The sequence below is a fragment of the Schistocerca gregaria genome, chromosome 6 (assembly GCF_023897955.1).
Source record: "Schistocerca gregaria isolate iqSchGreg1 chromosome 6, iqSchGreg1.2, whole genome shotgun sequence".
Classification (NCBI taxonomy): Eukaryota; Metazoa; Arthropoda; class Insecta; order Orthoptera; family Acrididae; genus Schistocerca; species Schistocerca gregaria.
Window position 1 is genome coordinate 381199387 of NC_064925.1, and position 22828 is coordinate 381222214.

The 22828-nt window shown below is 39.9% G+C and overlaps 1 protein-coding gene across 1 annotated transcript in view; it reads left to right on the forward strand.

Moving 5' to 3' along the window:
• Positions 1–22828, forward strand: part of LOC126278091 (protein numb) — a 213394-nt gene that overhangs the window by 186851 nt on the left and 3715 nt on the right. The window contains 1 exon segment of the mRNA XM_049977934.1: positions 6439–6685. Coding sequence (XP_049833891.1) covers positions 6439–6685 — 247 coding nt within the window.

The window sequence follows — 22828 nt, forward strand, 5'->3', positions numbered from 1 at the left end:
TTTGTAATATCTGTGATTTTATTAACTTTTTAAAATTTGTATCATTTTTTTCTTAGAAAGCACTGTCACATAATTTGGGTAAGTATAAGGATACAATAACACAATATCAGTTAATTGCACTAGAAAGTAATTGCAGTTTCCCCTCTGCAATATTTCAAGGCTATGTGTGTTTTATTTGGACTGTTATATCTTACCACAATTCATCTGGAATAAAAGTAATTCTTGTCCAGAAGCCTGCAATTTTTACACATTTGAAACTTTTCTTTTACAGTTTTGGCAATAATGCATTTATCTTCACTACATTGATAGCTCATGATCCTAAATGTGAAATAAATTATAGACAGAAACCTCTTTTTAGAAAAGTGTATGAGGTCTGTCACATGTATTAATAGCCATTATCTTATTGTTGTAGATACACATTATCAAGTATAGATTTCAAGTACACTGTATAAAGATTCTCATACTTTTCCTATTTCAGTTAATGTTAAATTATAAGATAATTATTTTGATGCTCAATAGAGATATACATCATGTTGCATTGCTGATAAATAGTTTGCAGTGAGCATTCTCGATCAATAGAATCTTAAAATTTATATGCCTCACAGAAACATAAGAGAGCTTTACACACACAAATGACTGTTGATACACTTCTTCTAGCTAAATTCAAATTGCAGCTCTGCATAAATAATCTCTTACAGCATACAGCCATCAATTACTCTGCAACTATGCACGGCCTCTCGAGTGACAGCCCAAGATATATCCACGTCTATTGCATTCTTCAGGGTTAAACTACATTTCATGGTGCTCGTATGAACAAAATTTGGCAGAGGCACATCGTGTGTGTGTGTGTGTGTGTGTGTGTGTGTGTGTGTGTGTGTGTGTGTCAGGAACCTCAACATTTTTGGAAATGAAAAGGTGTATCACACAGGATGCATGTGAGCTGTTACACTACTGCTTCCTACTATTTGGAACTGCTCTGTATTTTATGACATCAAAGACCTACACTAAAATTGTAGAATGAAGCATAAAATACTATTTAAAAATTCAAATGTTGTTGGAAAGTAGAATAATTCATGTACAATGGGTATAAATAAGTAAAATTGTTGTTATTGATATATATGGTAAATTTGCTTTGTCCTGACATTTAAACAAAAACTAGTGTAGTGTATAGTAATATAACGAAACACCATGAATGACTCATTAAATGCCTCAGTCTCATAACTATACAATATACCGTATGATAGTAAGAAACAAACTCAAACCAAACGGTTGATATTTGTTATTATACAGACACTATATCATGGCAGTTTTAGATGGGGATTGCTTTGAAGTGTGGTTGTATAAGATACTGGTAGAGTTCAAGCCTGAACTACCATTACCAGCTGCAGCAAAAATTGCACTGTAGCCTTTGCCAAATGCTTTGTGTACTCCAGTTTGGTTTGTTTTACGATTGCTTGTTTTTCTTATTTTGAAATAAGAGACTAATCCTGGTGCATAAAGGAATTCAAATGTGACTCTCGTGACAACAGAAGGAATCCGTGATCCCTATGGCCATTATGTCAGTTCTGCTTTCGTGGAAGCACAAAACACACATGTAGGATGGCAGCCCTGTGAGGAGGAGGTGGGGCTTGTTTTTCCTTACTGCTCCTTTCCATTTGGGCAATGTTAAGTTATCATATTTTTACAGTTCTGACTGGCTGTCGCAATATACTGTCTGCATAATACCCTGTAGGAAATCCTGAAGTGTCAGTGTAAGATTGAAAGAAATGCATCCCACAGCTGAGAGTATTAAAATCCTAATGGTAAACTGCCACAGTATTCTCAACAAAATGCCAGAGTTTGAAGTGTTACTGAAAAGCAGTGAATCTCGCATAATACTAGATACAGAAAACTGATCAAAACCTGAAATTGGTAGCAATGAGATATGGAGGGAAATGTAAGTGCGTATCGAAAGGATAGGCCAATGGGAAATGAAGGCGGTGTATTTGTTGCAGAAGAAACTCAAATTCACCAAGGTAGAAATTGAAGCTGCAACACGAAAATAAAACTTAAGTCCCAAAGCAAATGCGCCATATACAACAAAACACAGTGCACATACAAGCGTCTGCCAATCAAAGTGTGTCAAAGGCTTTAGGAAAAATATGCAGTGCTTCGTAACAACAAATTGCCTCCGATGAGCGTGACATGACAGCTGTTTACATTTGATTCAAAAAATGGTTCAAATGGCTCTGAGCACTATGGGACGTAATATCTATGGTCATCAGTCCCCTAGAACGTAGAACTACTTAAACGTAACTAACCTAAGGACATCACACAACACCCAGTCATCATGAGGCAGAGAAAATCCCTCATCCCGCCGGGAATTGAACCCGGGCGTGGGATACATTTGATTCATTTGAGCAGTTGCGGACGGGCTCTTGCACATGCGCAGTTGAGTCGCCTATGAGTAGTACCTTCTCCCGCTTCTGGCTACAGATGTGTGGCTGGGCGCCACTATCTAAATTGCTCTGTTTCGGAAATATCGTAGATCCAGGGATGATGCACAGAGCAGTCCGAGTTGTAGTGGGGAGGTGGGTAGTCTCCATGTGACCTATGTTTACGTTTAGTGATTTTGCTGTTTCCCCTTTGTTTATTGCTTTCACATTAAACAAAACAAAACTGATTTTTGTGGCCGGGAGCTACCAATTGAATTAAAATACGTTTGCATAGTTACGGAAGGCTAAAATATGTTGTTTTCAGGTTTTATTTCCACCTTTCTGATAGTCCAGCATTAATCACCTTGCAGAACAATGAAGTAATTTTTGTCGGTTTGCTAGAGATTTGACTTGTATTAATCTTTTGCGCTGAGGCAGTCAATTTATTTGAAACGAAGTGTTTAATTTCACACTGTTGGTTAGTTTCAACTGTTCGCTGCATTTCAAGTGCATGTTTTCCATCTTGTAGCCCTAATGGCACTATGCCATAATGAAGAACCAAACATGAGATAATACAGTACTGGTACTCAAGAAAATTTACATCCGAATCTGGACATAACGATTGTGCACTTTAAGCCGAATTATGCATTTTAGAATAGTTCACGAAATTCCGATGCTCCTGAAGTATCCTTTGATGTCTTGTTTCTGTTATGACATAATGCTAGATCTTTTAATATTTTACACATACGAACATGTGGGCTTCCTGTGTCATCGTAACTATGCAGACGCAGTGACGCCTGTTACCTGGCGCTCTCTGGAAACTGCTGAAACGAACCAATTTCTAACAGGTCACGGGAAATTGCGAATGGTGGTTTGAAAAGTGTTTCCTTCAAAATAAATTTCCTTTGACGCAAGAAGAACTATATGTGAGACTGTACGATTAATTTCTTAAATCACGGAGCGTTTGACTCTCATTTAAAAATCAACTCTTTGAGGATGACCATCTAGAAGAATTTCGAGCCCAGAAGTTCAGACATTTACGTCGTTATTAAAAATTTTACTGGCACATTTGTGTGATGTATCTTAAAGTGTAACACGCGCAAAATAATTAGCATTATATGTGGAAGCTAAGCTTCTCTTGCATCTTATTAATCTTAAGAGACCAATATTATTTGTGAAAGCTTCGTTTTTCTTCCAGCAAAAGTGTGTGTATTAATTTAAACCATTAACTATTCTTTTTGTGTGTTCACACTACTTAAGAGTGATCTTGCTATTGGTTGACTACACTGTGTCCTGTGCTGTCATCAGCTGCCAAGATCACGTGACATGAGCTATGACTGGTTTACAAAAGCGCGTCGCAATCTCGAATTCGTTGCTTTGGAAATAACATGCAGTGTTTGGTGGAATTCGAATTTATACCTCCGTAAAACGAATAAATGCAGCGTACATGTTACTGCACATCAAAGATCTTTCCAAAACTTGCTTTTCCTCCCAGGGTTTCATTTTCTAAAGTGCCGGGAAATTCTACTACTGTGTAGAAAACCATAAACATTCTAAGGATTGATAAGTCTTACAGTGCCGAGGAAAAGTATACTGTCATTTAACATGGAAGAAGTGTACTTTCACCCAGGAGAAAGTGTATTTTCAACCGGGAAATATCCGGGAATTATTTTTCCTTGTCCACGTATACACCCTGTGTAAAGAAACACAGATAACTGCATAATAAGTGTAAAACAAAGTGTATGGCTATAGATAGAGAGATGAAATGCTTTTGGCTGTCGAGAGCTTTCAGTTACTATTGTAGCTGATTATTGTCAAACGACTTTTCACAGAACTCAAAGAAATTATGGTCATTTGAAAAGGCTGTTGGTGGCACCAAAGTTAGTGTCCAGTTCTTAGTGAATGGGACAGGAACTGAAATTTAGAGTAGCAAAGCAAAAACTGAAATGCTTAACTCTGTTTTCTAATGTTTCTTTACAAAGAACAACCCAGGAGAATTGTCCCAACTTAATCCTCATACCACTGAAAAGGTGAATGACTAAAGTATTAGTGTCTGTGGTGTTGAGAAATAGCCAAAACCATTAAAATTGAACAAGCTCCAGATTCTATACTGAATTTTCAGCAGAATTAGCACATATTCTAACTACAATCTTACCACAGATACCTCAAACAAAAAACTGTGCCCAGTTCTTGCCTCACAAAACTACTGTCCAATATCCTTGACATTAATTTGTTGTTGGATCATAGAACGTATTCTGAAGCATAATGAGGTATCTCGAACAGAATGACCTCCTCAGTGCCAACCAGCATATATTTCAAAAACATGGATCGTGTGAAACTCAACTCGCACTTTTCTTGCATGACATACTGAAAGCTTGGGATCAAGGCAATCGAGTAGACAGTATATTTCTTGATTTGTGAGCAGCATTTGACTCAGTACCACACCTACACTTATTGTTAAAAATACAACCATATGGAGTATCAAGTGAAATTTGGAAATTTGTGACTGGATTGATGACTTGCTGTTTGTGTTGTAAATTAATGACCTAGCAGATGATATTGATAGTAAAATCAGGCTTTTTGCAGATGACGCAGTTATCTAATAATGAAGTACTGTTTGAAAGAAACTGTGTAGATGTTTAGACAGATCTTGATAAGATTTAAAAGTGGTGCAGAGATTAGTAACTTGCTATAAATGTTCAGAAATATAAAATTTTGCACTTCTCAAAACCACAAAAACATAGTATCCTATGACTATAATATCAATAAGTCTCAGAACGTCCAATTCATACAAATACCTGGCTGTAGCACGATGTAGGCATACGAAATTAAATGATCACATAGGTTAAGTTGTGGGTAAAGCATATGCTAGATTTCGGTTCATTGGTAGAATACTGGGGAAGCGTTTCTGAAGAAGAGAAATTTGTTAACATCGAGTATAGATTTAAGTGTGAGGAAGTTGTTTCTGAGAGTATTTGTATGGAGTGTAGCCATGTATGGAAGTGAAACATGGACGACAAATAGTTCGGACAAGAAGAGAATAGAAGCTTTCGAAATGTTGTGTTACAGAAGAATGCTGAAGATTAGATGGGTAGCTCACATAAGTAATGAGGAGTTATTGAATAGAACTGGGGAGGAGTTTGTGGCACAACTTGACGAGAAGAAGGGTTCGAGTGGTAGGACATGTTCTGAAGCATCAAGGGATCACCAATTTAGTATTGGAGGGCAGCACGGAGGGTAAAATTCGTACAGGGAGACCAAGAGATGAATACACCAAGCAGATTCAGAAGGATGTAAGCTGCAGTACGTACTGGGAGGTGAAGCAGCTTGCACAGGATAGAGTAGCATGGAGAGCTGCATCAAACCAGTCTCAGGACTGAAGACAAAAACAACAACTGGGGTAGTGCCAATCAGTCTACAAAAGAGATTGTTTACAAATTACTCGGGCAACTGGTTCTAAAATATTGCTCAGGTGTGTGCGACTTGTACCAGATAGGACTGACAGGGGATATTGAATGTATACAAACAAGGGCAGCACGAATGGTCACAGGTTATTTTTTAATCCATGGGAGAGTGTTACAGAGGTCTGAATGAACTGAACTGACAGTCGTAAACTATCACGGGAAAGCCTACTAACAGAGTTTCAACAACTGGCTTTAAAGGGTTACTCAAGTGATATAATCTCCTACATATTGCTCACATAGGGATTGTGAGAGAATAAGGTTAGAACAATTACTGTAGGCACAGAGGCATTCAAGCAATTGTTCATACCACGCTCTTGTTTCTCGTGCGCTCCATCATGAGCGGAACAGCAAGAAACCCTATTAACCGGTACTATGCTACGTACTATCTGCCATGCACCTCACTGTAGCTTACAAAGTGTAGATGTAGATGTAGTGTATTGCATAACACCATTCATATTCTGTTGTGGATTATCATAAGGAAGAGTAATTATTTGTTAAACTGTTGCACTGTAGGCAGTACTGGACATTAATAGTTTTTGATGTACTGAACATTTACTTAGGTGGGGTGACAATGCAAGCCAACAGCAGCACGGCAATGAGCACGGTGTCATCTGTTGCACCAGCCGTCTTGCCAGCCGTAGCGGCCGTGGCGCTGCCAGCGGCAGCTGCACTCCCTCCCGCAACAGCAGCCACTCACACTGCACCAGTTTCTGTGTCTGCAGCATCTCCGGTGCCGGTCCCAGCTGTGACTGCCTCGCCGGCTGCAGCACCTGCTGTTCCCCCTCGCACAGGCACTCCATCACCGGCGTAAGTAGCAATAAGGGACTATTGGTCGAGCTCTGTAAATAAACTGAACAATTAATTCACTTATGTTTTTGAAATACACTGTTTTTGAACACCAAATCTTTCCTAAAGCTACACTTGATTGTAAGTTTGTTTGGCAGTTGTTGCTTGTCAGAGAATAGCAGTTTCAAACTGTAGCTGCATATTTCTCAGAATGAAGAAGGAGGAAGTATTCACTTGTGGTGTCTAATGATATGTTATGGAAACAAGTGTGAAAGCTTCCATGGCCAGTGCCAACTTGAGTAAAATATCTCTAGGCATTAGGCTATGTTGTACTGAAACTTACTTTGTTTTGGTCATCACTTTCCCGATGGGTTTGATGTGGCCTGACATGACATCCTTTCTTTTACCAAATTGACTTTTCGACTGTCTCTCGCATCCGTCATCTTCAGTGACCAGAATATTGCAGTTGCAAAGTTTATGTATTTGAGAGTGCAGTACACACAAACAGATTTATAATCTCATCATGAAGCTTACTGCTGCACAAGAGAGTCAGTTCCGGTACATAGTTCCCAGATGAATGTGCCATTGTGGTATGTTGTATGTGTCAGCTGTTAGCTGTGGCAGCCCAATCAGGGAAGGGGCTAAAGAACGTTATTTGGGTGTGTTTGGAGTTCATGGATCTTGGTATGAAAGATCAGTCGTAAACAGTCGAGAAAACCTGTAAATCAAGAGACATAATAACTGGCCGATAGTTACCTTCTGGAGGTGCAATAATTGGTACTGCTAACAAACAGAAAGGTGGGTAGATCATGTAACTAATGAGGAGGTATTGAATAGGATTGGGGAGAAGAGAAGTTTGTGGCACAACTGGACTAGAAGAAGGGATTGGCTGGTAGGACATGTCTTGAGGCATCAAGGGATCACAAATTTAGCATTGGAGGGCAGCGTGGAGGGTAAAAATCGTAGAGGGAGACCTAGAGATGAATACACTAAGCAGATTCAGAAGGATGTAGGTTGCAGTAGGTACTGGGAGATGAAGGAGCTTGCACAGGATAGATTAGCATGGAGAGCTGCATCAAACCAGTCTTAGGACTGAAGACCACAACAACAACAACAACAACAACAACAACAACAACAGACACACACAAATGAAAGACACACAGCATGTTATTTTCAGAACTAATAGTTCCTTCATTGGGGAGGACAGTGTGACTGGTTGGACGACACTGAAAGGAGAGGGTAGGTCACTGGGGTGCAAGGGTGAGAGGCTCCCAGCAGCATCTACTCTTTCCCTCACTGCCTGGGCTTATGTGACCTGCCCTCCCATTTTAACCTTTTCCAACCTGTCCCACTCTCCTCATCAACAAAGGAACTATTAGTTCTGAAAGCAAAGTAGGAAATTACTGTGTCGCTCTCACTTTTTTTTGTTATTGTTGGCAGTACTACACACTTGACCTCCTGATGGTAAATAGAAGTTGTGTCTACTAGTAATAACCATGTGACTAAATAGTATCTACTGAAGTGTTTGGCATCGTGGGCACAAATGATTTAGTCATAATAGACAGCACTACACAACATCCTGTACATTACACATTTCTGTTGAAATATTTTAAGATAGGCAGTTTACTGACTTCCATGCACTGTTTAACATTGGGGAATTCCTTGTGAAGAGAAATTAAGATCTCATACCAGGGTGGTTTGATAAGTCTGATAAATAAGCAAGAAGAAAATGTTCCTTTTGTAAATAACTCACCATATTTCTTGACATAGTCTCCTTTGAGTGGTGTACTCTTGGTCGAGTGATCATGCAGCTTTTTTGCCCCATGGGAAGATAAGTTCTGTCAGAATGCGCAAAATACTTGGTGACTGAAACTAACACTTCGTCACTTGATGAAAATATCTTCCCAGCAAGCTAAAGTTTGGGCTAAGTCTGGTGAATAGGGTGGATGAGCAACCAATTCAGAGCCCAAATCGTGCTCTTCTGTCAAAGTTATCTCTGATATGCAGAATAGTGCATTATTCTGGTGAAAGAACACATTTTTGTGTGCCATCATGGTTTTTTTTCAGCCAACATAAGTTTTAAACGATCAAACAATAAACATAATAGTATACCTGCCAAGTTTTCTGGTTTTCCTCGAAAGATTTCCAGATTTTGGGTTAGTTTTACGGTTTTCTGAGTGAAGATCATTTTTTTCCCACATTTTCAGCTCCCTGGCTTGTTTCCACCCTCTGCATTTATATTGCATTAAAGTTTTGACCAATAATAGCAAGTGTTTGAAATTCAACTGAACGTTGACTGATAATATTATCGATAATCCCTTCTCACAGAATATCGCTGCGCTTTTGTCGTTAACTCTGTGTGTTTGAAATACTGCCAGCGAAAGTCATTGAATGTTCTATCAGTAATCACATCTCACAGATTATCGCTGGTTACTCTTTGGGCTTGAACTGCATGTTGGTGGGAAAGCTTTATTCATGCTTGGTTTTATTCGGTGTTTGCTATGGTTCTGGTATTTGTGCAATTGTGTCATGAATTCTTGTGTGATTTAGTGTTTTCTTGATGAGTTCAACTAAGAAACATCATCATCAGTCTTTCAGGGATGCATATTCTGCTGAATTTGGGTGTATTATGCGATCGTGGAAAAGTAAAACATTTGAATTCCGTTCCGTGTGTTCGTGTGATATAAACATTTCTCATGGAGGAAGAACTGAATTAATAAATCATATTAAATCCATTAAACACATCTCTAATACCAAAATGAAGGATAGCGGTAGGAAAATTGTTTCATTTCTTATCACTTCTTGAGCTGACATTGATGTAATAGGAGCAGAGCTGACCTTGATGTAATAAGAGCAGAATGTTCGTTCACTTCATTTTTAATTGAACATAATATTCTGCTAGTTGCTGCTGATCATACTGGTGCCCTTTTTAAGAAAATGTTCTCTGGTCCAGAAATGTGATTGACGTTGTACAAAGAGTTCACATATTTTCATAGAATGGCTACAGATTCAAGAAATAAACGTGCTAGTTGCATGCAATGTGAACTATTAACCTTAGCTACAGGTGGGAGCAATGACAGTGATGCTAAGAAATTTTGAGGAAAAGCAGGAAAAGATAGTTACTTCGGTGCTGTCTATCCCGACCTTGGTGTGTGATTCAACGGGACACAATATTGGGAATTTGTTAATTCCACAGTTGGAGTATTACAGAATGACAATTGAAAAGTGTGTAGCATTCTGTTCAGACAATGCTGCAGTCATGATTGGAATGAGAAATGGGATTGCTGCTGTTTTAAGGGAAGCACAGCTATATGTCTTTGTGCTCAGTCATTTGATTAACTTGGCTGCTGAGAAAGGCGCAAGCAGTTTGCCTGTGAAGACTGATGAACTTTTAGTCAACGTCTTCTATTATTTAGAAAAAAGTTGCGAGGGGAAGGGACTCCTTAAGAAGTTCCAAGAGCTTCATGACAAGGAAACTAGAAGACATTAAAATGTGTCTGCACAAGGTGGCTATCTTTAGGAAAGTGTCTGCAGAGACTGGAGCAGTGGGATCCATTAGTTAGGATCTTTAAAGATGAGGTGTGTGTTAGTGCTCAGTGTGTGTCAAGTAGCTTAATATTACAATCCCAAAAGCTGAGATTGGTGGTTCTAAAGACCATGGAGTGAGGAAGGCTATAGAGTCATCAAAATTGGTGTTGCCTCCAAGAGATTTGCAGCTGCCACAAAATTTGACACTTGTGTTCTGAAGAACATCATCATTCAAACCATTGAAGAAAAACTGTTTGTTTCTCTCTTCAGGCTTAAACAAGGCATACTGTGATTTCCTCTGTACTGTCATTCCTGTATTTGAGAAACTCAGTTCTGCACTTCAGAGTGCTTCTCCTCAAATTCATAAACTGTTAGAACTAATGATGAACCTATTACAGCAGCTTCTTTCCAGGTTTGTTAAACCTAAAGTTATGATCAGTTCCTTGTTACAGAAAGTTCAGTACTATCTTGTTGAGAATGAGAGAGACAATGATGATCTAGTTATTTGCATTCAGACATTGAATTTGGTGAAGAAACTTAATTATAAAGACCAATCAACATTCTTTTCATCTGTCAGGGCTTACTTCTGCTCTGCATGTGGTTATATTATAAACAAATTTCCCTCACCAATGAAGTACTGAAGCATGCAAGGGTTGCAGAAGTTTCCAAAATTGAGGATGCCAAGTTTTCTACAGTAGAACATCATTACTGCAGAGGAAGGGAAGTGAGTCAGCTGAGGGCACAGTGAATGTGCTTCAGAGCCAGTTTGTCACTCTGCAGGTTGATGACTCTGCTACTGTTGAGAGCGAGAGCTTGACAGATGATACCACATGGGCTCGCTTGATGAGTATTCGTGGAGCTGATGGTGTTTCTAAATATAATAGGTTATCCAGGCTAGTGCTTTCTGTTTTGACTCTACTTCACAGCAGTGCTGAGAGTGAGTGTGTGTTCAGCTTGGTGAAGAAGAATTGCAATCACTTCAGGTCCTCCATGTTGATTGAAACTCTGGGATCCATTTCTGTTTTGAAAACAAGAAGCAGTAGTCCATGTTACATGAATACAAGGGTGCTTTGAAAAGTTCTCAGAATGAATAGAAAAAAGGTACTTACATCACTGAAATTTTTTTCAGTGATTTGGTAGTCTCCTTTTAGATTAATGCACTTGGTCCAACGATTTTCCAGTGCCTTGGTCCCATCTTGAAAATTAGTTTCCTCCAGGCGTGCACATAATTGTCAACTCCAACTATCAATTCTTCACTTGAAGCGAATTTTTGCCAACCTAGAAAAATTTCAGTTTTGGGAAGAGATGGAAGTCTGATGGTGCCATATCAGGTGAATAAGATTGGTGTGGCATCAATCCATACTTCAGTTCGTGCAATTTTGCCATGGCGACAGCTTGTGTGTGCGGGCATGCGTTGTCTTGATGGAAGATGACTTTCTTCCTTGCTAACCTGGCCTGTTTTTGCGTATCTTTTGTTGCAATTTGTGCAGGAGGTTAGCATAGTATTCTCCAGTAATTGTTTGCCCAGTGGGGAGATAATCTACAAACTGAATCCCCTTCGCATCCCAGAACACTGATGCCATGACCTTTCCCACCGAAGGAATTGTCTTGGCTCTCTTTGGTGGCAGAGAATCAGCATGTTTCCACTGCTTTGACTGTTGTTTTGTCTCTGGGGTATTGTGGTGCACCCAAGTTTTATCTGTGGTCATAAACCAGTACAAAAAATCTTGTTCGTTTCTGCTAAAATGGGCCAAACATTGTTCTGGTATGTCCAGTCTCGTGCATTTTTGATCGAGTGTCAGGAGCCACGGCATGCATCTTTCAGATAATTTTTTCAATTCTTCAGTTAATCAGTGATATACCCTTTCAGATGACATCTGGCAAGTGTGACCAGTTTCACGTACTTTCAATCAGCAATCCTCCATGACCATTTTGTGCATTTTTGCAATGATTTCTGGAGTAGTGACACATCTTGGCTGACCACTGCGTGGATCGTCGTCTAAGCTCTTCCGACAAAATTTAAATTAATTTGTCCACTTGGCAACAGTTGAATATGAGGGAGCAGTCCCCCCCAGTGTATTCTGGAAGTCGGCACGAATGTCCTTTGCTTTCATACCTTTCTTTGTGAAGTACGTAATCACTGCTTGAATCTCTCTTTTTTTCCATCTTCACAAATCACTACATGGAAACAACAACTGCCATAGCTCTCTTCCAAGAGCACTGGAACTTGTTTACAAGCAACAGTTCAATGAATATCACGTGAACAACTCGTTGCTCTAGTGCTGACCTCTCATGGTGATCCCGAGAACTTTTCTAACCACCCTCGTAGTTTTCCTTCAGAATTTCTGAAGAAAATGAAGAAAGCTACCCACCTTCATACCTCTTCTGCAACCTATGATGGAATATAGCCAGTGCTCTGTGAACTTGAGAAAAATATGTAAATAAGTGTAAATAAATGTTCAGTTTAGTAGCTTTGACAGTGTCGTTCATATAGTGCCTTGCAAGACACGTGCAGATCATCTCATTTTTGTATTGTGTGTGAACTGTTCCCAGTGTTAAGTGACAACAAATGAACACTCGTCAGTGTGTAACTTGCGTAAGCACCTAAATCAGAGTTTGAAAATAATGATCCTAAGATGTAGCCTACAACTTGTGTGTTAACATTATTTGTAATCCCTTTCTATATAGTCTTGTCTCGCTATGTTATTTGGGATCTTCTGGATTTCTGTTTTTGAAAGTTGGCAGGTACGTAATAGTGCCCAGTTATGCTTCTGCCTTTTTCCAGTTAATCTGTGAGGATTATTCCTTGGGGATCCAAAAGAATTCACCAGCCTTTGTCCATTGTTTTGACTACCATTTTGACTCTGGCATTTAATGATGGTTCCAGGTTTCATCAGCATTCAGAAATTGGCACAAAAACACTGTCTGACATTGTGTTGGGTCAGATGTACTTTTTGTCGACTATGAGCAGTCATGGCATCCACCTTGCACGCAGCTTCTTCATAACCAGTTCTCCATGGAGAATATTATGCACTTGCTTAGTTGAGATGGCTACCTCCTGAATTTTTATGTGGCAGTCTTGCATTACTGTATTATGGATTTTGTCAGTGGTGTCCTTTGTGGTGCCTCATTTTGGAAGGTGGAAGCCCACTTCATCTTTGGTGCATGACCCAACGTGCTTAACTCCATTAATCCAAAAGTATATGGTCTCCAATGATGGTGCAGAATGCAGGTGAACTTTATCCAATTCTGTTTTGATTTGCGGCAGTCCAACCCTTCAAATGAAAATGTTTAATAATTGCACAAAACTCTGTTTTCCCTATTTTCAGTCGCAGTCGACACCCTGACCAATCGAAGGTTCAGATGGCTGTCAACAATGAGCTGCGTGCTGTAGGCCTACATTGTTAAAGTTCTTTATATGATCCTTGGAATAATGAAGCCCAATAGAAATGTTCCATTCTTCCAGGGAAATTTACAAGACTTATCAAACCACTCTTTATAATATATATATATATATATATATATATATATATATATATATATATATATATATATATATATATATATATATATATAAAACAGAAAGAAACTTCCACATGTCCGCCTGGACATCAGGAATGGGATTACTTCGGCAAACTTTCTATGTAGAGTTGTCTGAAAGCTGACGCAGCCCCTCAGCCACATACTCCCGATGATCAAGTACCACAGTCGTGGAACCCTTGTCAGCTGGAAGAATGATGATGGATCGGTCAGCTTTCAGGCGGAGCTTCAAGGAATCCTCAGAACCTTAGGCCCCCTACAAAACCTTTCACCTGACTCCATCAAACTCCTCACCCCACCGTCACCTCGCACTCCTACCTTCTACCTACTTCCTAAAATTCACAAACCCAAACATCCTGGCCGCCCCATTGTAGCTGGTTACCAAGCCCCCACAGAACGTATCTCTGCCTACGTAGATCAACACCTTCAACCCATTACATGCAGTCTCCCATCCCTCATCAAAGACACCAACCACTTTCTCGAACGCCTGGAATCCGTACCCAGTCTGTTACCCCCAGAAACCATCCTGGTAACCATTGATGCCACTTCCCTATACACAAATATCCCGCACGTCCAGGGCCTCGCTGCAATGGAGCACTTCCTTTCACGCCGATCACCTGCCACCCTACCTAAAACCTCTTTCCTCGTCACCTTAGCCAGCTTCATCCTGACCCACAACTTCTTCACTTTTGAAGGCCAGACATACCAACAATTAAAGGGAACAGCCATGGGTACCAGGATGGCCCCCTCGTATGCCAACCTATTTATGGGTCGCTTAGAGGAAGCCTTCTTGGTTACCCAAGCCTGCCAACCCAAAGTCTGGTACAGATTTATTGATGACATCTTCATGATCTGGACTCACAGTGAAGAACAACTCCAGAATTTCCTCTCCAACCTCAACTCCTTTGGTTCCATCAGATTCACCTGGTCCTACTCCAAATCCCATGCCACTTTCCTAGATGTTGACCTCCATCTGTCCAATGGCCAGCTGCACACATCCGTCCACATCAAACCCACCAACAAGCAACAGTACCTCCATTATGACAGCTGCCACCCATTCCATATCAAACGGTCCCTGCCCTACAGCCTAGGCCTTCGTGGCAAACGAATCTGCTCCAGTCCTGAATCCCTCGACCATTACACCAACAACCTGAAAACAGCTTTCGCATCCCGCAACTACCCTCCCAACCTGGTACAGAAGCAGATAACCAGAGCCACTTCCTCATCCCCTCAAACCCAGAACCTCTCACAGAAGAACCCCAAAAGTGCCCCACTTGTAACAGAATACTTCCCGGGACTGGATCAGACCTTGAATGTGGCTCTCCAGCAGGGATACGACTTCCTAAAATCCTGCCCCGAAATGAGATCCATCCTTCATGAAATCCTCCCCACTCCACCAAGAGTGTCTTTCCGCCGTCCACCTAACCTTCGTAACCTCTTGGTTCATCCCTATGAAATCCCCAAACCACCTCCCCTACCCTCTGGCTCCTACCCTTGCAACCGCCCCCGGTGTAAAACCTGTCCTATGCACCCTCCCACCACCACCTACTCCAATCCTGTAACCCGGAAGGTGTACACGATCAAAGGGAGAGCCACATGTGAAAGCACCCACGTGATTTACCAACTGACCTGCCTGCACTGTGATGCTTTCTATGTGGGAATGACCAGCAACAAACTGTCCATTCGCATGAATGGACACAGGCAGACAGTGTTTGTTGGTAATGAGGATCACCCTGTGGCTAAACATGCCTTGATGCACGGCCAGCACATCTTGGCACAGTGTTACACCGTCCGAGTTATCTGGATACTTCCCACCAACACCAACCTATCCGAACTCCGGAGATGGGAACTCGCCCTTCAGTATATCCTCTCTTCTCGATATCCGCCAGGCCTCAACCTCCGCTAATTTCAAGTTGCCGCCGCTCATACCTCACCTGTCTTTCAACAACTTCTTTGCCTCTGTACTTCCGCCTCGACTGACATCTCTGCCCTTAACTCTTTGCCTTTAAATATGTCTGCTTGTGTCTGTGTATGTGCGGATGGATATGTGTGTGTGTGTGTGTGTGTGTGTGTGTGTGTGTGTGTGTGTGTGTGTGTGTGTGTGCGCGAGTGTACACCTGTCCTTTTTTTCCCCTAAGGGAAGTCTTTCCGCTCCTGGGATTGGAATGACTCCTTACCCTCTCCCTTAAAACCCACATCCTTTCATTTTTCCCTCTCCTTCCCTCTTTCCTGACGAAGCAACTGCCAGTTGCGAAAGCTCGTAATTCTGTGTGTGTGTTTGTGTGTTTTGTTCATGTGCCTGTCTGCCGGCGCTTTCCCGCATATATATATATATATATATATATATATATATAATGACAATAAAATTCCTGTAGTAAAATAGTCAATTCATCGATATGTGAGTACGCAAGTGTCAGCTGAAGTTTAAATTTTACCAACTGTTTACTTCAGGTAATAGGCGATAACTTGCTACTCAATTTTATGACATGGCTGTTGTAATCTGATGTAGAGATTACTTTGTTAACTTAACTTTGTTTACTTGACGTAAAACACTAATCGTCCTGAGTTTTTAGTGTGTTGTGTCCATTGACAGAATTGTTTTACACACTGAGCCTTTGGTAAGACTCCTTGTCCTAGTTTTATGTTATGAAACACTTTGAAAACTGCGGAACAATTTGTATTTTATTTAGTTTTTATTACCATGAAATGGAATTGTTTTTATTTTACTGAATTGATAGCGCTTTTACCCAGATTTTAACACATACTAAGCATTAATGATTCCTTCAGCTATTTGAGTGACAAGGCATGGTATATATTTGAAAATTACATAAAAGCAGCTTTAGTTGTGCTCTATTCATTAAACTACAATAAATTTTATTATTGTATTGATAAAACTATGAAATAGTGATACTGAATCACTGGCCAGTACGTACTTTTATGAGGCAAGACATGCAAGTAGGTTACAGTACGCTTGTTTGCCCACTGCTTGAATACTGCTCAGCAGTGTGGGATCCGTACCAGATAGGGTTGACAGAAGAGAGAGAGAAGATCCAACGGAGAGCAGCGCGCTTCGTTACAGGATCATTTAGTAATCATGAAAGCGTTACGGAGATGATATATAAACTCCAGTGGAAGACTTTGCAGGAGAGACTCTCAGTAGCTCGGCACGGACTTTCGAGAACATACCTTCATCAAAGAGTCAAGCAGTATATTGCTCCCTCCTACGTATATCTCGCGAAGAGACCATGAGGATAAAATCAGAGAGATTAGAGCCCACACAGAAGCATACCGACAATCCTTCTTACCACAAAAAATACGAGACTGGAATAGAAGGGAGAACCAGTAGAAGTACTCAGGGTACCCTTGCCACATACCGTCGGGTGGCTTGCGGAGTATGGATGTAGATGTAGATGTAGATGTACTATTTCAAATGAACATTGTCATCACAAATGTGCCAGTGCGACATGATTTACCACTGTGGTCATGTGTAAACAAAGAGATTCAACACTAAAATTCCAAGCTAAAGATAACTCTGTGATAAATTTAGCCATGTACATTTGATAGACTTAAGTAAGATGGGTCGTGATGAACACACAAAACACAGATTCCAATTAAACAGGAAAGGGAAGGCCAAGCTAGTTTCCCACATAAGCAAACTGTACGAGAAAAACAGTGTGGAGAAAGCTCCAATTGCTCTGGGCTACAACCACAAGACTTTTTTAGAATAAAGGACCACAATAATAGTTTTCAGGGATGTATTTCGGATATGACTGAGTCATGTTCAAGCAAAGAAAAGCCAGGCTGTGAAATAAGTGATCAGTTATTGTAGGACAGTTCTAAAAAACCAGTGTATGCAAAATGTCGTAAAAAGTGTAACTCAAACTTTTGTATCCCACCTGGAAGGTGGCGTATGGGTCTGCTCCTGAAAACTGAAAGCTTGGTCGAATGAAGGAAGCGAGTAGGTGAGGTAGAACTCTCGGCGCTACAGTGTGAACTAAAATAGCCTTTACTTAAGTTTGCATACAAGTAGTGGTTTGCCCACTGCGAAATAGAAACAATGTTGCTAGGTCGTCTCCTAGGAATCAAGTGGGTAGAATCTGCAGCAGCGCTCTTAGAGATGAACAACGGCTGCTGGAAGGCACTGTCATCAGTATCTTGTAGTTCCAACTTATGAACTTGCACCTACGACGTGGCATCGTTGCTATCAGTACCACACAAACAATTTTGATTCGTGCAAGATGGTAAATAAACAAGAAGGGATAACACCCTTAAAGGAATGCACGTAAATGTGCAATATCTCGGAAACAAACTAGACATACTACAAATATTCATAGAGGAACACTTGCCACATGCACTAGTAATGACGGAGCATGGTCTAAAATGCAGTGAAATAATATATTATAGATTAGAAGGTTACATACTAGCAAATAGTTATTGTAGGCAAAACCATAAAGGTGGTGGTGTGGCAGTTTATGTTAATAAGAATATAGAAGCTAAAAAAATTTCCTTTCTTGAACACCACACCAAAGAAGGATCAATTGAAATGGCAGGTATTGTACTCCACAGTAATGATCTTAAGTTACCAAAGCATAAAGTGATTGGCGTATATAGGCCACCAAATGCTGATATAATGCTGTTAATGGATAAACTTAGTAGTGTTGTTGGTCAGGACAGTTCTAATGACCCTACCATATTAGCTGGGTTTAATATAGGTGCAAACTCAAATAGTATAGTAAAATGGAAACTCAGTGATGTACTGACCTAATACAATCTTGTAAATATAATGAACTCTGCCACCAGAGTAACAGACACGTGTTCCACTAGAGTAGATTAGACCATAATCAACAAAGATGTTATAGATAAGGTAAATGACAGTAACTTAGATTTTCTTTATTCTGACCAATTGTGTCAGGCAATAGAATACATTAATTCAGTCGTGCCTAAAATAACAAAAATTGTGCTACAGAAATGAATCTTGAATACCTTTTAAAGACGAGTAGCAAATGAGAAATGGGATTCTGTGTACCAGGTAAAATGGTAGGATGAGAAATGGGATTCTGTGTACCAAGTAAAAGGGTAGGATGAGAAATGGAATGAATTCTACTCAACCCTACTGCATCATTATGAATATAGTTGTCCTGTCAGAGAAATTCAGAAGGTAGTTAAACACTGTCAAAATTGAAGTCATCCTAGACTAAAACTCCCACCAAATCTTATTAGGCTCAGGTAGCAAGTAAATCATCTAAACCAGCTTTATAAAGCTACAGGTTTTCAAGGAAAAATACAATAGGACCAAGCAAACTTTTAAAACTGAAATTGTTAACCTAAGGAAACAGATTAACAGCAAAACAATAGAACAGTTTGACAACATAACCAAAGTATCTTGGAAGCTGATTGACAAATATCGGAAAGGTCCCAACAAGATAAACATGGAACTACTCGGCGTAAGACATGATGGTAACATTATAAAAAACCCAGATACTGTATGTAATATTTTTAAAAACTACTACATTTCTGGCAAACGATCAACCCATATTATAGATTCACAGGTGCCGATGCCATCTGACCCAGGGTACCGAATTTGAATTTGTGGAAGTGAATGAGCAGGAGGTTCGCAGGGCAATATACATGCTAAAGAAAAAATTTTCATCTGGATAGGATGGCGTATCCAGTGCTATTATTAAATTGTGCTTAAAAGAATTCTGTAAACCTCTTACTCACCTGATTAATTGCAGCACTAGAGAAACCACGTATCCAACAGTTCTAAAAATGATTGTAGTGAAACCAGTGTATAAAAAGGGAAGTAAGGAAGATGTCTCCAACTATAGTCCAATATCATTAATTCTCACTTTTAGTAAGATAAGCATTATCCTTTGTCAGCTAACTGCCTTTTTCACAAAACATAAACTGCTTGTAGATTCGCAGCATGGCTTCAGAAAAGAGCTAAGTACAACCACAGCAGTTACACAGTTCATTGATGAAATTTACTGTCTGTTGGACTATAAGATGCAGACAGCAGGTATATTTTTGGACCTGACAAGAGCATTTGATACCGTAAACCATCGGGTACTTCTTAAAAAGCTCAAATCTTACAGTATTAGGGATCAAGCCATGAATCTTCTAACCACATACCTGCTGAATTGTAAGTAAGGCACTAAATTGTCATACAAACTAGATAATAAAATCTTGAACTCCCAGTCCACCAGTGAACCTGTCTTACAAGATGTACCACAGGGCTCAATCCTTGGACCCTTTCTCGTCCTTATATAATAATGACATTGCACAACCCATTAACTCCCATATTGTAAGCTATATAGATGACATGTCAATATTATTATATGGAAGTGAATCTAATGAGCTAGAATCTCGTGCTACTAGTGATGGAATAGAAGTAACAAAATACTTCAATGACCAGGGACTCAAGGTAAATGTCACCAAATCTCAACTACTGGCATTTAAAACAGGCAGTTCTCACCACAACAATATGAATAGTGTGTGTAATATCTCTGCAACAGAAAATGGTAACTGTAAATTCCTGGGTGTGTATGTTGATGAAAATTTGCGGGGGACATACCACATTAATTATGTATACAGAAAAGTCAGTAGTGCCATATATTTCCTCAGCCAGCTCGCAAAGATAGTTCCTAGCCAAGCACTGAAATTGGTATATTATGGAACACTTTACCCCTTTTTCAGTTAAGGAATTGAACTCTGGGGCTGTGCAGCTGATATACATTTAAAAATACTACTACTACAGAAAAGAGCAATAAGACCTATACATGGGATGGGGCATAGAGATTCATGTCGTGAAGTGTTTGTGCAGCACAAATATCTGACAACATATTCTCTGTACATCTTCAAAATAGTTGTATTTTTTACAAGTCAACCAACAGAAGCTATCAAGGGCAGTGATGTACATGATCACAACACTAGAACAAAGTGTAACTAGAAGAAATTTTAAGATAGTGATTGTAACATGAGGTATTAGCGTATCAGTAGTAATGTGATAAATGTAAAAAAATAGACATAACAAGCAACAGCTACAGAATATAGTGTATTTTATAAGTGTAAATATAACCATAGTGTTAAGTCTGATGTTTGCAAAAGCCATCATTATGATGGCTCCACACGAAAAAAATGTAAATAAAAATAAATAAATAAATACTGATGATAGGTGTAGTGTTTTTGTATATGTTTGTTGGCAGTACTGATTTTTCAGCTCCTAAAGGCAAGTACTGGCCAGAGATTCTGTTTCACCATTTTATAGAATGTTGTATTATATATTTTTTTATTTTTCTTTCAAATACTGATCTTAAAAAAGAGAGAGACTAGGTACTCGGCAATAGATATTTTTCTGGACTCTTTGCTTTGTTTTGACAATGATAAGTATGTGTGAGACCGCTGGGTGCAATATAACATGATATGTTTACCTACTTAGAAGACACGCTCATTGTAGTTAGACATTCACATAGGTTTGCAGATTGTTTGCACTAAAAATTCATCCTTTTCATGTCCGTTCTTAGTTAAAACTATTTTTGCCCCAGTTATGTAGCATAATAAAAAGATTGACTAAAGGTGTGCGTAGGACACCCCTATTCAGAAGTATCATTGATTGAACAGAATGCCTCTCATGTATATATTGTAACTGCATTGCCTTCTGCCACTTTGCATTGGTGTTTAACCCTTTCTTGGCGAAGGGCATACGTTTATGCCCGGCAGGTGGAACGACGATATTATGGAAAGGATAGATTGCTACTCACCACGTGGAAGAGATGACGAGTCATGACAGGTACACAAAGAGACTGCCTTACATAGAGCGTTCGGCCACAAGTCATCCTTTTGCTGTAGAAAACACACGTACATTCATGTAAGCACAACTCTTGCACATGATCACTGTCTCTGGCCACAGAGACTGGACTCGGTGGGTTGAAACAGTGATTATGTGTGCGTGAGTTGTGCTTGCATGAATGTGTGTATGTTTTCCACTATAGTATGAGGTCTTTTCACTAAAAGCTCCATGTACAGCAGCCTTTTGTGTGCCTGTCTGCAACTCAGCATCTCCTATCTGTAGCGAGTAGCAAACTATCATTTTCATGATATTGTAATTATTCCACACTGGATGTTCCAGTTTTTGATTTTCCACTGCTCGATTTTAACTAATGGCAAATAGATATGATGCTGCTTGTAGCTAGGACAGTAGTCCCACCTGTGGGGAGCCCGGCTGCCTGGTGCAAGTCTTTTTATTTCACACCATTTCGGCAAGTCGCGTGTCAGTGAGGATGGAGTGATGATGAAGACAGCACAATACTCAGTCAATGAGCAGAGAAAACCTCTGACCCAATCAGGAATCAAACCTGGGTCCCAAGTATGCTCTTGTTTATAAAAGCCCTATAGCTTTTACCTGCCCGTTTCCTTTCTGCTTATAAGTTGATCGAATAGATACAATTTGATTTCCTAATGTACACAAGACAAGTGTTCGCCCCCCCCCCCCCCTCTCCCTCTATCTCTCTCTCTCTCTCTCTCTCTCTCTCTCTCTCTCTCTCTCTCTCTCTCTCTCTCTCTCTCTCTCTCAAGGGGACACTAGTAGTCCCTCAGCAGCACTGAAGGCCACATGGAACAGGTAACAGCGCACATGGCCCAGTAACTGTAATTGGACTTCCTAATTTAAAAAGTATGCATGAATGATACAAAAGTATATAATGTGAAAAGGTATGTATTAGCCTACCAGTTTCTCAGCAACACTTGCTGCCATGGGGCGCACAGAATTGTGAGAGATTTTGGTGTTTACCATAGGAGCTGTTCACTTTAAAATTTTATATATTGAAACGTGTTTGATATTAATGAGAATTTTGTAAGTGACGCACACACACACACACACACACACACACACACACACACACACACACACACACACACACACACATTCATTCATTTTGATAGTGTAAATCTCAAGTTACAGGATTTGTCAGTCACGAATAAGAAAGCTCATACCATTTTTCTAAACTAATTTTTCCCAGCCAACGATGAAATTATAACAGAAAGGATTAGTTTTGACATTCTCTTTCATGGTTATCAAATACTGCTATCACAGTCGCT